Source organism: Cyrtonyx montezumae, unplaced genomic scaffold, assembly GCF_038088225.1.
Source record: "Cyrtonyx montezumae isolate F1298 unplaced genomic scaffold, pur_monq_1.0 scaffold_4, whole genome shotgun sequence".
In the NCBI taxonomy this organism is placed as follows: Eukaryota; Metazoa; Chordata; class Aves; order Galliformes; family Odontophoridae; genus Cyrtonyx; species Cyrtonyx montezumae.
In genome coordinates, this window is record NW_027072045.1 from 11,166,636 (window position 1) to 11,184,068 (window position 17,433).

General features: G+C 46.7%; 1 protein-coding gene across 3 annotated transcripts in view; it reads left to right on the forward strand.

The window, feature by feature from the left end:
* Positions 1-17,433, forward strand: part of SH3PXD2A (SH3 and PX domains 2A) — a 228,968-nt gene that overhangs the window by 143,637 nt on the left and 67,898 nt on the right. For 2 of the 3 annotated variants that reach the window (XM_065746041.1, XM_065746044.1), the window contains exons 6-7: positions 461-489; positions 16,413-16,460. In XM_065746041.1, the coding sequence (XP_065602113.1) occupies positions 461-489; positions 16,413-16,460 (77 nt within the window). The remainder of the gene's footprint in view (positions 1-460; positions 490-16,412; positions 16,461-17,433) is intronic. The other variant, XM_065746043.1, reaches the window with a different exon arrangement.

Below are 17,433 nucleotides of genomic sequence, written 5' to 3' on the forward strand. Positions count from 1 at the left end.
GCGCCAATTAATGGGAGGAGGGGACGGCACACAGTGCCAGCCCAGCCCACAGAAGCCGCACCCCTACAGCGAGCAGTTATCGTTCCCTCTCCTCTCCGGGGGAACGACAGGGGTTAATCCAGTAGCCATGCATTTAATAGCTCGATTTAAAGGGGAAAAAATGACACCCTTCTCCCCTGCCTTGCTGCCGGAGGATGGTTGGCTCTGTCTCGGTGATCACATGCTCCCCGAGCCCTCGGTGCTGCAGAAGCCCAGCTGCTGCCGATGAGCCGGTGCTGCTCAGGACCTGTCCCAGCCCCAGCCCCTGCCTGTCAATGCCTTGCAGCCCTGAGCTCCTCTTTAAAGGGGGGAGCGGGCAGAATGAGCCCTTAAGCCTATGGGTGGAAATTTGGGACTCGTCCATTTTCTCACCACTATTTCCAGCTCTAACCATGTCTATTTGTTGTTGTCTTTTTTTCAGGGACTATGGATCTTCAAAGAGAAAATCAGGTAAGATACTGAGATTTTTTTTTTTTTATTGCATGATTACAGAAGGGACTTGGTTTTTTTTTGTTTTGTTTTGTTTTTTCCTCCTTTTTAGACTTTATCTTGTGTTGCAGGAGATTACATAGCAGTTTAACTTTTTATTGCTGAAACCTGCTGTAGCCAGGCATCAAATTCTTTCTGCTCCACTGAAGAGGAGAAGAAACCCATCTTACATAGTATTGCAATTAAAATGATGGTATTTATAGAGCTCTTCCTCTCTTTCTCTAGACTAAGGCTAATGGGGTTGTTTCTTTTTATTATTATTAAGGAAAAAATAAGTCTGTCTCTACCTGGTAAAAATGTAGCCTGAGAGTTGAGGTTCTTTTTTGGGGGGCAAGAGGAAGGGAGTGCTTTTCTGTTTGGATCTGAATCTTATTTTTGTCTTTCTAAAAAGATCTGGTGAAGCTTTCAATGCAAAATGTTCTCAGTGTCTGTGTCTGGCTTTGGGCTGACTCGGGGGCCATAGCTCCTTGTTTTGTTTTTAAATCCTGGATTCAAATATCCTATAAAATCCTGATCTGAAACTACATAAAACCATTTTTCTCCCTTTTTCCTTATAGCTCTCAGTGATTTATATGGATACATTTTCAACAGGGATGTGTAATTATGGGCCTCTGTATTTGACTGTTCTGAGTTGGATGTGATAGGGTTTGTTTTTTTTTCTCTCCCAAGCAGTACTGAGCACCTGCAACTCTCATTGACTTTCTTTGTATTCTTGAGTGCTCCAGATTGCACGCAGGGTATCCAGAGAGGCCTCTCAAACCCTTTGCAACCCCTGGAAAACTATGGCCTTTGTGCAGGGGAGGAGAGGGGAGGATTTTTTTTCCTCTCTCATTTTGAGATGATGATAAAGAAATGTTGCAGTGGCTGAATCTCTGGGAAAGATGGATGTGACTTACTGAACTCAATGAATGTCACTGCCTAGATTGATTTGTTAATTATGAGAGCTTTTATGCTGCAGTCCTGTAATAAGCTAAGTGGTACGCTAATGCAGAGCTGTTGCTTGACCCTGCCATCCTGTGCATTAATAGCTGCTCCCTTTGCAGGCCAGTGTGGTGCTCTTCTCCTGAATTCCTTTAGATTTACTATAAATGCAGGAGAGTGATGGTAATCAGAGGCAGGTGCAGCACTGCGTGCTGACACTAGAAACTGGAGAGCATTTAACTTCCTCGTGTCCTGCAGAGCTTCTTTCTGGGTTGTAGTTCTAGGCAGGTCAGTGTACAGAGACTGCTGCATTTCTAGCATGTAATATTTAATAAACTTTGCACTGTTTGTACAAATTGGACAGTGAATTAAAGGGGCAGCAGCATTCTCTTTAGAGGGGCAGGCTGTAAAGGTGTGAGAGATTAGGCAGAAGGTAGAGCTGAGGACAGAAGCTCCTGGTTTACAGTGTCCTGTGCAGAGCACTGAGGTTTTAAGGTCGTGTAAAGACAGCTGAAATGCACTGCTGAAGTCTCTGGGGCAACCTGATTTAGCTCTGGCCTAGAACAGCATGAGGAAACTGAGCGCTTTGGGGTCAGTGCACAAGTTGATATGCACAGGAGCTACAATGCTGCTCTTGTAAGATATATGAGGGATTACTTTGGAGGGATGAGAAGCTGCTTCTCCATTCCAGCAACTCTAGAGAGAAGCTGGAGCTGAACTACTGTGACAATAAGGGAAGGGGGACGGAGTTGAATCAATGCATCTGGGATGTTATCTGTGGATGTTGCTCCCCTTGAGGCATCCCGAACAGCATGCTCATTGATCCCCAGGGCTGGGCTTCCCTGCTCTGCTCTCCCACTCTCATGTGCTGCTGGGTCTCCTTTGGGGAGTTTCTCCTTCTCTGCCCCTTGGTGGCTGACTGCACAGCCAGGGCTTGGGAACAGCAGGGTTTAGTGATGCTTTTCCCACTTACATTGTAAGAGGAATGTGAAGCAGCAGTATGACCAAAGTGAGTTATATAAAGGGACTCTGTTCTCAACCATCTTCTTGCTTGTAGAGTGGTGGGGGAAGGCTTCATTCTGCTTGGAGCTGGATATCGTGGGAGTGTGCACACAACATGCCAAGGAATATGCCAAGAGAGTTGGTGGATACAGCCTCTAACAAAGGGCAGCTTTATGATACTGGGCCCAGTGATGGGGTAAATGAGCACAGCTTCCCAGGCTGTGTTGTAAGGAGCCTCTAAAGATAACTAATAACTTTGAAGTGACACTTCCTCAGTAGGTGCAGGCACTACTCTGCTTTAAATGGGACAAAAGACACTTGAATGCCAATGCCTCACAACAGACCTGAGAATGACTTTTTTTGTCTTAAACAAGAACATGCTGGGAGGAGACTTGGTGTGAGTGGCAGGAATCTCACAGCTGCTGCATCTTGGCCCAAAAGGCAAGGCATGAGTGTGACCGATGGCAGAAACATTTGGGGAATGCCTCTGACAGCCACTGTCGCCCCTACCCTGACCTCTGCCTTGCAAGTGAGTGCATTTTTAGCTATCCCTGTACTCAGCCTTTAAAGCAGGGAGAAACTGGGGAAGTTCATAGCTTAACAGGAGTAAGGGAAACATTTATCACTGCAGCTGATAGCAGTTGTAAACATCTGGAGACCTTCTGAACTAAGTGCAGCAGCATGGATCTAACTTAGCTAAACAGAGGAGTCTTGTGCTGATCTGGGGCATCTCTGCATGCCAGCCTTGAGCCAGGGCTTCCTCTTGTGCAAAATGCTGTACGGACACAGCCCTTTCCTTGAATATGATCTAATTATAAATGCTTTAACCTGCAGTCAGCTTGGAGCTCTGCTGAAGCAGCTGGGGCTCTGTGTAGGCATGGCCATTTGCTGTGGCCTGATTAGCCACGTGGGCTGTTGCTTTGGATTTGTAGGGCTTTATGTTACATGCTGCAGAACTGCCTTCTTATTTTCAGTCAATTGAATTATTGCTTTAAGTCCATCCCTCAGTGCTGAGGAGGCCTCGGTACGATTGTGAGGAGTGGTTCAGGCTGATGTGTTCTGCATACCCACAGCAAGTGATCTTGTCTGGATTCATCTGGAGTCCCCCTGCAGCAAAAAGGGAAGGAATCACTTTTTCATACGGATTTGTCATTGCCATTAACCAAGTGAATGGCAACTCATTTTTCATTTAAAATAGGCATTACTTCTATGCAAGCATCCAATGTGCGGTTTTCTCTCCTTAAATCAAAAACTAAGGGTGGAATTGCTCCAAGTCTGGTAATGGATATTTGCATGGTACGTTACAAACCACAAATTAGGTTAATCCACTCTCCAAACCCTACCAGCTACCATCTGTGCACGGTGAACTAATTAACCCTTGAGACATCTGCCAATCCTGATGTGGCTTGTGAAACTAGTTTGAGGATGTTTATCCTCGAAGATGTTCCTGTCTCCCTTACACTGCTGCTGTCTACAATAGGTTTTATGCTCCTGGAATATGATGATCTGGCTCTCTTCCCTTGCTGAGAATCTTTGGTTGTTCCTTGCCAAAGTCGTTGTCAGATCTTTGGTCATAAAGCTGGAACCAGGCATTTGGTGGTAATAAGGAGGTGACATGGGCTCCAGAGGTTTTTCACACTGAGTCTTCATGCTCCTCTATTGCTGAGGGAGTTTCCCCTAGCTTACAGTGAAGTTACAGATAGCAGAAGATGCTGCTTCACCTTAGTGTTCAGCACTAGGGAATCTCTCTGCCACCTGCCTTGTAGGTAGCCAAGCCCTTGTGCCTACTTAGTGTTTGCTTGCAAAAGCTCTGCTGGCCACCCTGCTTCTGAAAGCATTACAGAAACCCCACTGCTTGCTTGCTTGCTCCCCCTGCCCTGACTGCCCTGGTTCTAAGCTGCTGCTTGGTGGCTTTCTCTTATTCCCTGCTCCTATGAGATAGGGTGTCCCCACCATGAGGGGAAGTAAACTTGAAGTTTATGGCTCCATCAGCACCACAGTGTCTCCTTTCCCTAATTGATCAGATCCTGTCTGCATTGAGCTGGCCATGCTTTGGGTGAGCCTGCCAGCTGTAGTCTGTTTAAACAGCTCCTGTAATTGAGCACTCAGAGCATTAGCTTAGCAGCTTGCTCCAAGCCAGTGGTGCCTCAGTGGGGCTGTTGATGAGGCTTGGCTTCCTCAGCAGAGAGAAGCATCCTTCAGCCCAGTTCCCGCATCCAGTTATTGGACTAGCAGAACACTGCAGCACCCAATCTGCTTCCTTTCCATTCTGTAGTCTAAAATGAGGAAGGATGTAAATAAAAACTTGGGAGACTGTTTGAAGGCACTCAGACTGTCTTTTTATTGACATCTCTTTAATATTCCCTCAATGGGAGGATTAAGTAGAGTTGAAAGTTACAGCAGCTACGGAAGTGGGGCCTCCAGGGGAGAGATGAGCAGATCGCTGTAACAGAACTGCAGCCCTCATGGCCTGTCATATTGTGGGGCTGCTCCTTGGGCTGCAATGATGGATTTTTTTGCAACAGAAATGGCTGAACTCTTGGCTTTCTTTCCCTGGGTTTATAGCTGAGCTATGCTCATCCCTCCAGAGCTTAACTTCTTTGACTGTATTACACCACATATCCAGCCTGTGCTTACGGCTCCATGGCATGTCTTGCATGTTTTTTTATGTTTAAAAATGAGTTTTATTTTCTTAACTTCAGTTTGAACTGCTTTGAGGTAATATGGAGAAAATAAGTGGTGTGTGCTAGTCTTTCTGTGCTTAATCATTCAGCAGGGTCACAAATGCGTGAGCCGTTAGTTGGACCAGCATAGTCAGAGCTGTTTCTGCCTATCCCCAGAGTTGACCAAGGAGGTAGAGCTTAACCTTCCAAATGTCACTTCCACCAGGCCCAATCTGAGAAGATGGTACTAAAGATGTTAAAAAAATATCCTGTAAACTGACGTGGTAAATCCTACTTTGAGGCAACTCTCTCCTGTGGCAGTAACTGCAGCAGATATCTGGGGAGAGCACCAGTTCTGAGTGTGTGGACAATGAGGCAGGCAGTTGGTTACTGGTGGATGAATCTGAGCCCGGGTGATAGCAGCAGCAAAGCTAGAATGGATTTTTCAACACAAATGTTAGAGTTATTCTGCTCTCTTTGTTCACCTCCACTCTCACTCCGTAAACTCCCTCTTGGAAAGCTTAAGCTCAGGAGGTTTTTGTTTGTTTCTAAGGTGGTGAACGGGGATCTAAGTTTGTCAAAGCCCATGGAAGGGTCCTGTCTTAAACCATGTAGCCTGGCCTTGGTGTCCTAATCCTTGCAAGAGATCTGTGGTGAGATGTGGTCCCTGCAGATGAAGACACGTGCTCTTGTTTGTGTGCTGATGAATCACATGTGTGTGTTGTGTTCTTGCGTTGCTGTCTGCAGTGTGTCAGTGCAGCAGCAGCCATGGTGGAGCGGCTCTCTGTTGCTGTTACCCCTGCTGATGAGGGTGGCTGGAGCAGGTGGCTTGTCTGACACTCTTTTGCACCCTCACAAATAAGTACTGACAGGACTGCTCCTGATCAAACCCAGGATCTCTTTCTCCCATCATACCATTACCCTTCCTGGCTGTATGTACTAATTACCATGTGGAATTTGAAAACAGCAGATTCTGGCAGAACATCTTTGTTCTCACAGTGTTTTTGTTTCTTTCTTTTTGTTTCTTTTTTTTTTTTTTTTTTTTTTTTTAAGGAGGATGAAGGGATTTAGTAATAAAAGATGGATAGAGTAAGCAGAAGCATAGCAACAAAGGACCAAACAAAGCTTAGTGTGCAATTACTAGAGATGTCCATCCTGGGCCTGAGCCTAGTAGTAAATGATCTTAATGTGCATCCCCAGTTCACTTCTTGATGGCGGAGTTCCCTCTTCTCACGATGAAATTTGCTGAACTGTAGCTGCTGTTCAGTTTACTGGCTTTTGCCTGATGTAATAATTCCCAGGACAGTTTACTTTCTTTCCCGATTGTTTGTTTGTTTATTTCTAAAAACTCTGTGAGCAACATATAGCTGAAGCAACATCCACTCGCCATTTCCCAAAGCAAGGCTGTCCCTCTCTGCTCAGAGGGCTCTAAGGAAGAGCTTTAGCTATGCCAGGCACCCTTCATCTCATCACAGCACAAGTGATGCTGTTCTGCATTGCTGGGCAATGTGTGACTGTCCAGTCTAATCCACTCTAATTCTGTAGTATTCTGGCAGAAGGAAACTGATCTCTCTATTCATTATCCTTATGCACCACATTTCTGAAGTCACTATTTAAATCAAAATGCTTTGGACTTACGCCTGCAGCTACTGAAGAGAAGAGCAGATAGATAGGAGCCCTTATTCTTTCTGCAGTGCACTTTTTGGCTGACTAGCTGCATAGCCTGCTGGATGTATGGGCCTGCTGTCCTCTTCTGGGTGGCCCGTATACTGGGGGAGGAAGAGGGGGTAAGAGAAGCACAGTCATTTGTGTCTTGTGTGGTTTGGCTGTGTGGCTTTTAAACTGAAGTGTGGGGACAGGATACAGGGTTATGGAGAGGAATGTTTGTACTCTCTGAGCTTCCCAGTTCAGGGCAGGGCTGGGCTGCAAGCATGAGGTGTGGCCTGCAAAGATAGCTTGCATCCTGTGAGTGCTTCTTGGGGTGGGACAGCCCTTCTCCTGGTTCTAGGGAGCTCCATCTGCTCCTGTTCTGCCTCCCTCCTCTGTTTGTCAAATGGCAGATGGTGTTAGCACTGCTTGCGTGGGCTTTTTTCCTCTTTCATGCCTGGGGAAGCGTGTGCTGTCAGACTTTGGTTTTGGCATGTTAGATAAGGCAGGTGAGATGTGTGCTCAGGCTGGAGTGGAAGCTGATGGCCCTTGGGCTCAGCAGGGATGTGAGCGTGGGCCCACGGGGCCTGGCTGCCTGAGGAGCGGAGCTTGGGGTGACTTTACTGCAGGATGATGTGACTTTCACTGTCATACTTAGGCTAGCTACATGACATGCAAAATCCTCTCTGGATGGGGTGGCTCCTCTCCTGGAGATGGCCAAAAGCATTACTTCCAGGCTTACAGCGGGGGCTATGACGCGTGCAGCTCATCCTGCTGCCAGTTGAGGCAGGCTGCCTGGCCAGGCCCATGCTGCAGCGTGCTGTGCTTGGCAGCAGGGCCGCTCTGCAGTGCGGGCTGACTCTGGCTGGGGGCTCTCTGGGATCTCCTACAGAACTGTATGTGCAGGGACCATGACAGTCACGTGGGAAGCAGTCCTTGCTTGCTGTGTGGGAAGACTTAAAGCAAACTGTGGCTGCAAAAGCTAGAACTGTGCAGCCCTGTATATTTCTGGGTTTGTAAATGGGATTAGGATGGGCTTTTGCAGAAGTAAACAGAGTAGACAGTTGGAACTCATTTTTCTGTAAGTGGGTGCTTTTAAAAAGGATGAGGATCTGCATGAGGCTGCTGGAGTACAGCTGGTGAGCATGGAGCTGTGCTGTGCACAGAGCAAGCAGTCCTCTCATCCTGCAGCTCAGGACTCTCTGGTTGTGGATTTCTTCCCTGTAGGAGCAAGTTATCCAGATGATGAATTTCTGAAGCACACTCGAGTCACGTGAAAGCCAGATGGGAACATTTTCCAAGCAGCGTGTGTGGGTCCAGCATGCGCCAGGCAGCTCTGCTTACGTGGCAAGTGGGAGCAGGCTGATGTTGCTCTGCAGCATTGAGCCAGGCAGGCGAGGAGCCTGGCTGCAGCCTGGCCCTCTGCCCCCTGCATGCAGCCCCTCTTCCTGCGGCATGAGCACCACACAAACTGCTCGGAAGGGGGTTGGGGGGAGGAAAGGAGGGAGAGCTGGGCTTGGGGAGCTGGACTGAAATTGTCTTATTTTCTGCCTGCTGTCAAATTGTCTTACTTCTGCGCTTCAGCTGAATTCGCATATTGGAAGATATTTGATTAGTTGATGTCCTGTGATATCTGTTGAAGTGTAGCTCTTTAAGGTACTACCTCTTTTACATTCAATGTGCAGAGTAGAGGTCACAGAATTGTAGAGGCTGAAAGGGACCTCTAGAGATTGAGTCCAGCCCCCCTGCCAAAGCAGCTCCCTAGCCCAGGTTGCATAGGCAGGTGTCCGGGCGGATCTTGAACATCTCCAGAGAAGGAGACTCCACCACCTCTCTGTGCAGCCTGTGCCAGTGCTCCATCACTGCACTGTGAAGAAGTTCTCACACACGTTTGTGCTGAACTTCTTATGCTTCAGTTTATGGCCATTTCCCCTTGTCCTATTGCCACACGCTGCTGAGAAGAGTCCAGCCTCATGCCTTTTCCTTCTGATTCTTAGACATTTATAGACATGGATCAGATCCCCTCTGAGTCTTCTTTATTTCAAGGCTGAACAGACCCAGGTCTCTCAGCCTTCCCTCATACGTGAGGTGTTCCATGTCCTTTATCATCTTTGTTGCCTTCTGCTGGACTCTTTTGAGGAGAAGGTGAGGTGATGATCTGCTTCAGGTATGTAGGAAAAGACATCCAGCAGCGATGAGAGATTTGCTTCAGACTGAGATTTTTTGTGTTCTAAAGAAAGAGAAACTTAAAACTCTGTATTCCTTCAAATACTATATATATAAAAGTAAAAAGAAAATAGAAGAAACTTGATTTGAACACACTGCATCAATGGCCTGCAGTCATAAGAACAAGGGAAGCTTATATCAGCTGATGTGGTGAGGGGACAGGGTGGTTTCCAGGCCCGTCCTGGATCAGGCACTGGGCACAAATATTGGTTTTGTTGTAGGTCCTTCTGGGGCCTGCAGGGAGAAACGTCAATGGCACAATTAAACAAGATGCCCTGGGCAGTGGTGATTGAAATAATAGATCAAAACACTTGTAGCCTTTCTGTGCCATTCTCCTGTTTCTCTGGTTATCTGTTGTTCTTTGCCTAGTTGAATGAGTTAATTGTGTGAGCCAGAGATGTGTGAAAATGGTACCAACTCAGACTGAGGTTTATCTGCTTTTTTTTTTTTTTTTTTTCTTTCCAAGCTGTGTTATGCTTGTGTTGTAGACCTGCATGTGACTGGTGCAGAATCACTTTTAAAAGAAGGTATGTCTGTTCTTCAGGAGGTTATCAACATTCTGTCTGTCTCCCTCCCCAGTCCTGCAGTATTGCTTTTTCTTACCTTCTCATTTAACCAATGTCAGGCCCCAGTCAGAGGAGAGAGGGCTAAAGGAGAGAAATCTAGCAACAGGCTGACAGGGATGGCCAATACGTATGAGAGATCAGGAGTTTCAAGATGATTCAAGAGTATAGGAAACACTGAACATGGCAATCTGGCTGTAGATGAGAACAGGAACAAACCCTATGGTTTTAGGGGTTCTTGCTCCATTTCCTGCTCTGGGTGGTGAAGATGGTGCCTGGAAGAGATAGTTGTTGCTAAGCATGCTTGACAGGACAGAAAGGAAATGATGAGGGGACAAGTGGAAGCCAAAACCCAGCAAGCAGCTCTGGAAGAGTCAGGACTGAGCCTGGCCCTCTGTGGTTCTTTACTTGCTCTGGGCAGTAAGGTCCTGCTTAAACACCTAGGGCAACAGCAGGGCACTCCCATTTATACCAACTTTTTGATGTGCTTGACTTGCAAAATCAGGATTGAAATGAAGGCTTAACTTCATTTTTCCATAATGCCCTATGTGGGGAACATTACAGTGAACAAGGCTCTAGGCCAGTTCAAAGAATTAGACAACTTCTAAGAAACAGCCCACTCTAGCTCTTTCTTGCTGATTTGACAAATACCACTGATAAATTCACAACAGCCCTATTCGTCTCTTAATGCCTTTTGCTTGATGGAGGAGAAAAAGCATTGACTTCCCCCAGCTCCAGTTTGAGGAATCTCTGCCAGTTACTGGACCACCAGTGAAGTTCTCTGAAGTGGAGTGCAGCGCTGATTGTTGACTACCCAGGAAGTCATTGTAATTTGAGTTCACTGGAAGACTGTATTGCTTACTCTTTTCATCCTTCCAAAAAAGTTAGGAAGGGTGAATGCCTGTGAAGTGAATCTGCAAAATGCACAGCTGCAGCCTCACCACTGCAGTCCTTGGCTAATTGAACTCCTCCTCATTAGGGGCAAAAATGCCCTATGGACTTGATCCCTATTGGAAAGGGGCAGTCATTTTCAGATGTTAGCATCTCATCAGCACAGTGACTTGTTCTTGTACTCATTTTCCCAGCATTTTATGCTGTACCTTAGAGCTGCACAACTTTTCAGAGATTTCGTTATTCCCAGGTGATGTTAGAAGCTGACTTCCCTGAAGCCCTACCTGAATAGAACAGGTCATACCTATGTAATTAAACTTCTTTTACTCGCCAAGGCAAGATATGCCCCATAGATGATCTGGATGTGGCTGTCTTTGGCCCAGGATAGCTCCTCAGCTATGCACAGACTTGGATTGGTGCAAGGGCTGCATGCCCAGAGCTATAGCCATTCTGACCCTTAGGACCAGTATGATCCCATTAACTTCTGGGAATTGCTGCAGCAATATTACTGGGCAATACTTACCTTAACAAGATAGAAAGCTGTACGTGTACTAGTTTAAAGAAAACTGATAGCCCCAGCAACATTTGACCTGTGAATCTCTAGTTGCATGTTGCTTCTAGTCTATGTAGCAGTATTAAATAGTGGATACTGTAGTCAATGTTGAACTGAATGTTTTGACACTTTAACATTTTGTTGGCTAAAAAGGAATTCCGCATCAGTAACTGCTGCTGAGAGAGCTGTGGAGGAGCCGCTTTGCACCTGCCGGACCACAACCTGGATGTGCAGGATGGGTGTGATCTGTGGAGGTGGCAGCTCCTGGATTGCAGTAGCACCAAATTCATGCATTCAGCTCCAGAGTGATTCTGGCTTTCGTGGGTTTTCCTGAAGACCTCTCTGCTCTAGCTGCACACAAGACAAATAGCCTGCTACTAAAATGAGATGAGCAGGGCTGTATCACAAGCATAAAGCGTTAGTCCCCAGCAGTCTGGCGCCTGCTCCCTTGCCAGCAGTGGGAGGAGCAGCAAACAAACCGTTCTCAGTGGCAGCAGAAAAGCTTCTGGTGAAATCTAAATGCAATCATCTGTTTCTTGTGTTTAGTTCACCACGGCAACTGGCTTAAATGAAGCCTTCAAAGCCTTTCCTCCTCTAATTCCTTCCTTCCCTCCCCACCTGAGGTTCCAGCTGACCTATCCTGAGGTTCCCACCTCACTGGGTGCAGCTCCAAGGGGATGGGATCCAGTGGCCAATGCCAAAGCTTGCGGTGCTGCTATTTCTGGGCAGTGTGGTGGCTCTGAAGGCAGCCTTGGTACTCTGCACAGCTCCTTGGCTCCTGGCTGGGCTGTAATTTATGAACCCGCGTTTCTTTTGAGCTTTTAAAAATAATTCCGAGCGGAGGGGTTTGTTCTGGCTCCATCTGAAGCTGACAGCAAGGACTGTGGGGGTTGGTGTTAGGAGCAGAATTGAAACGCCGCTACCTTAGGAATGGCTTGCTTTGAGCAGGCAGTTTTAATTTCCCTTCCAAATACTGAGATCCAACCCCCCCAAGTCATCTGAGACCAGCCGGTGCTTGACTCTGCAGCAGAGGGGGGAGAGGAGAGGCAGGAAGCGAGGGTTTGTTCGTTTACAGTTACCAATCCCATTGGAAACCGGCTCCAATTCCAGAAAAACTCCTGAAGGGAAAACCTGGGGCCGTTCAAAGTTTGTGTGTTGCTGGCATGGGCACAGCATGCTTCTGGGGCCCTTGACCTCCCCCCCTGTGTCCTGGATCCCCCCACGGCTCTTGTTTGAGCTCTTTGTGAAGTAGAATCCATCACTAATGTCTGATATTTTTATTATTTGTAGGAGGAACTCTTAGAAGCTGGTAGCAATTAGAGCTTAAACGTCTTGGAATTAAAAAAAAAAAAATTCCCGAGAAGGAAGTTTAATGCTAAGCAGATGTGCAGGAGCAGCTGAAATATGCTAGCTGCCTTCTGCTTCAGGAGCAGCCCCGTCTCCTCACTGCTGTCAGGCTGGGGCAGCTGAGAAGTCCTGCAGCTTGTGTGCTGCTCCTGGGGCTGGGGAGCTGCCCCGGCAGCAGGGAGCTGTTCCCCAGTAACTACTCTTGATTGTCTTCTTATTCTGATTTAGATTATGACTTTGACAAGGGAAGAAAGCCACTTTTGTTTTTTCTCCGAACAGATAGGAGCTAAATTTTGATGTTGTTGTTGTTGCATGATGCTCCGTGTCAGTTATGAGATTACACATGGGTGTCTGTAGATAAGGCTGCTGTGGATCGGGGGCTAAACACCCTCCCTTTTTGAACAGATCTAGGGAAGCCCTAAGCTTGTGTGGAGCACATTTTATTCTGTCTCTGCTTTTAATTGGAGGCTGTTTCAGCCTTTTGCTGCCAGCTTGTACTGGGGCAAACTGGAATCTTCCTGGTTGTTTCTACGATACATCTGCATCATTTACCACTGCAATATTCAGGTTCTTCTGTCTGGAAAAAGATCTGACAGCTGACTGACGTTCATAATCCCCTTCCTGAAGGCAGTGGAAGTTTATTCAAAAGCTCATCGACAAGTTGCTGACAACAGCTCCTTCACACCCTTTCCCGTTTGTGCCCTGAGTCTGTAATGGAAACATGCTGTATATTCCTTCTGTAAGCTAGAGTATGAGTTACTCTGCCAGATGATTCCCTGTTGCACTCTACCAGTGTAGAGCCCCTTTTTAATTGTCATCCAAAATAAGTGATTGTATGTTATCACGGTGTATTTTGTACTGCATTGTGAGTGCAGTGCATGGGTTTGGGGGCTAGATGGTTGGAGTTTTCAGGTTTTTTTCCAGTGGTCACTACTGAGAACTTACTGAAAAACAAAGGCCAAATCTTGCTGACCTCCAGTATTGCTCTAACATGAAGAGGATTGGGGGAGTGAAGTAAAGGAATAATTTAAGAGCTTTGTCATTCCCATAGTGCTGAGGAAATGCAGCAAAGTGTTTCTTGGAGCTCTGGCTTCCAGTGGGAATGTGTGAAAACTCATGCTTTATATTGTAACTGAGAAATTGCTAGCACATACGTACGAGGAATCTTGTACTGGTTGGTTGGTTTTTTTGGCTGCCTTAATGATATTCTATGGGTCAAAAGACAGTAACGAGTCAAATAAGCAAGTGTGCCAGTATAGATTGATTCTCTCTCCAGGTAACTTTTTTGAAGTTGCTTATCAGAATTCAGGAAGTTCTTAGCCTATCATATAAACACCTCCCCTTGCATCTTCTTCCAGGCAATGTTAGAGTGACAGGTCTGCTTACGTTCCTTCATCCTACAGAATGGGATTGTTCACTGGTTCTTACTTTAAAGTGGAGGGAAACCTGGTAAACATACTTCCAGTTTATTCAAACAAAACAACAAACAAACAAAACAGAATATGTAAAGATTATTCCCAGAATCGCAAGCCAAGTATTTACACCTAATTTCATTGAGGGGGAGGAAAATCTTTTGACCTTGTTGATAACACTTGCATTAGCTCTTTCTTTCGCCATATTTTTGCCTTGTATTTCTGTTTGTGCTCTGGCTATACCAGAGTCCTCGCTATACATTGAGTCCTTGTGACCAACTGCTTTGCAATCGGCACAGCCGGAGCTGCAGTGGCTGATTGAGGTACAGGGCGGGTTTTCGGGAGGTTCCCGTCTCTCGGGAGCCGAGTGAGAGCGGCCAGTCCCGACAGATCGCGGCAGCTCTCTCTCGCGAGAGGCTGACGTGGCGTAGGCGTTGGCAGGGCAACGGCGGGGGATTTAAAACGGTCAGAACCCGCAAGTAACACTCAGTCCTCGTCATATCAACTGCTTTGAAATCGGCACAGCCGGAGCTGCAGTGGTTGATTGAGGTACAGGGCGGGTTTTCGGGAGGTTCCTGTCTCTCGGGAACCGAGTGAGAGCGGCCAGACCCTACGGCAGTTCTCACAAGAGGTTAACGAGGCGTAGGCGTTGCCAGAGTTTCAGGGCCCGCGCCCTCACCCCTCAGCTGAATAGGGCTCAGGGAGGGCAGCGAAGTGTCACTACCCACTGTTTGTTTGTTTGTGGGTCACCAGTAAAGAGCCTAAGGAGGCTGTGCTGGAGAAAGGGGTGAGGCAGATGTCTCAGCTGAAGTGCATCTATACCAATGCATGCAGCATGGGCAATAAACAAGAAGAGCTTGAAGCCATTGTGAGGCAGGCTAACTGTGACCTTGTGACTATTACAGAAACATGGTGGGACCTCTGCCATGACTGGAATACTGTGGGATTGATGGCTACAAGCTCTTCAGAAGGGATAGACACGGAAGAAAGGGTGGTGGCATAGCTCTCTATATCAAAGAGTGTTCTGATGTTGAAGAGCTTGAGGTTGGAAATGATAGAGTCCCTATGGATAAGGATCGGGGGATAGTCTTTAGGAGTGACATCGTGGTGGGGGTCTGTTATAGACCACCTAGTCAGGATGAAGAAATAGACGAGGTGTTCTACAAACAACTCGTAGATGTTGCACGATGGCCAGCACTCATTCTCGTGGGGGACTTCAACTTCCCTGACATATGCTGGAAATATAATGCTGCGCAGAGGAAGCAGTCTATGAGATTTCTAGAATGTGTGGATGATTGCTTCCTGACACAGCTGGTGCAAGAGCCTACCAGGGGAGATGCCTTGCTAGACCTACTTTTCACTAACAGGGAAGGACTAGTAGGAGATGTGAAGGTTGGAGATTGTCTTGGCCAGAGTGACCATGAAATGGTGGAGTTTGCTATTCTGGGTGATGTCAAGAGGGTGACTAGCAAAACTACTACCTTGGACTTCCGGAGGGCAGACTTTGACCTGTTCAGGGTGCTTGTTGCAAGGGTCCCTTGGGACTCGCTCCTGAGGGGTAAAGGGGTCCAGGAAGCCTGGATGCTCCTCAAGATGGAAATCTTAAAGGCACAGGAGCAGGCTGTCCCGGAGTCCCGTAAGTCGAGCTGGAGGAGAAAAAGACCAGTGTGGATGAACCGGGAACTTTTGTTGAGACTCCGAGAGAAAAAGAGAGTCTATGTCCTCTGGAAGATGGGACAGGATACTTGGGGTGACTACAGAGAACTGGCCAAGATCTGCAGGCAGAAAGTTAGAAATGCTAAAGCCCAGCTTGAACTTAGACTGGCTACTGCTGTAAAGGAGAACAGGAAACCCTTTTACAAATATATTAACAACAAGAGAAAAACTAAGGAAAATTTCTGTCCTTTACTCGACGAGGCAGGGAATGTAACCACAGATGATAAGGAAAAGGCTGAGGTTCTCAATGCCTTCTTCACATCTGTCTTTAATAGACAGGACAGTTGTCCACAGGGTACTTGCCCTGACCTGGAAGTCCGGGACGGGGCGCATAATGCACCCCCTGTGATCCAAGCAGAGACGGTCAGAGATCTTCTCCTCCATCTGAACTGCCACAAGTCCATGGGGCCAGATGGGATCCACCCAAGGGTGCTTTCCAACCTTATGAACCTATGAACCTATCATATGAGCTCTGTAGTCTTCCATGGGGCGTTATTTGTCTTTTGTTACTTAACACAATTCCAGGGTAACAAAATGCTTGCATGCATTGAAGTTCAATTTCTGTGAGTTGCTTGTTGGTCTTACGGGGATCATTAACAGCTGCAAAGCTAAATGCTTTTGCAGGTCTGAGGCTTAATGAGTCAAACTGTCTCTTGGTATGCATTTCCTGTCCTATTGGGAATAAGCTCAGAGCATATCTTACTCAAATTTCAAATTTGAAGCTCTACGTGTTGGTTTCATAAGCTCACTAACTTTTGCATTAAGTGGGTAGTTCTTGTGACTTGAACCTTAAACAAGTCCCCATCATGCTGACACAACTCTAAAGAAAAAGTTAACGTTTCTTTCAAATCTGTTTTAACTAGCTTTCAGACTTGCTGATATGATTTTCTTCTTTCTCTAATTATTTCTTCCTTTCATGGCTGCCCTTTTCTTGGATTTCCAGTTTGGATGTCCAGTTTGTCTGAGACTCCAAAAAAGACTGTCACTCCAGGTAACTTCTTGGTGTTCTGCATGCTACTGGAAAGAAAAGTCTGCAGTTTAAGTTGTGTGTGGTTTCGGAATTGTGTTGAGTGTGGGTCTGTGACTGTGAATTCACTGTCTCTGGCAGTGAATATCCAGGATCTGTTGTGTACCTGTGTGTTGTTTTTTCATGATGCATGATTTTTGGCAAAGGCACTGCATTTCTGGCTTTAGCTAATCCTAATGCTTCTAAAAGTAGTAGATGGCATTTTGCTGTGTAACATTTCCCTTGCCTGACTCCGGCTCTACAGCCCAAAGCAGTTTCCCTTCCAGTGGTGGGCTGTCCCTGTTCAGCAGCAACACACCTGCACAGTCCCACACTGAGGGACAAGGAAGAGAGCAAAAGTGAGGAAACTTGTGGGTTCAGGTAAAGAAGATGAATGCGTCAATGTGCTTCTTGTTCTTCTGAAATGCTCTTTTGCTTTCCCACAGTCAGTAGAAAGGGTGTTTTGTGGAATAGATGGGACTGAGGAAGATGCAAAAAACTGCAGAATTTGTCATGGGCACACAAGGAGTCAGAGGGGAAGAGGGATCTGGGACAGGACTTCTAGGTGAGGTTGGGTTAGCCCAATATAGAGCAAAAGGTAAGCTTTTAGGTCCTCTCCTGAGTAACCAGTGGACTTCTCTGCCAGAGAAGATCCTTTTGTTCCTCTCAAACTTGAAGTCCATGGCTAGTGATACTAACTTCTCTGTGAAGGATACAGGCAGTAAGACCACATGTAAGTATCAAGCCAAGGAAGAATGGAAATGGCCCTCCTGCTTTCCATGCCCTATTTGGTGAGTATCCAAGCTGATACTCTGTTCAAACCTTGTGAGCAAAATCCCACCTGTAGGGTGAGTGCCTGCTAGTCAGAGGCTCTTAGTAAGTAATGCTGCAGTGATTTCAGAAATGCTGGCCTAGAAAGAAGTTCAGTACACCCCTGGGGGATGTTTTCTTCACTCTG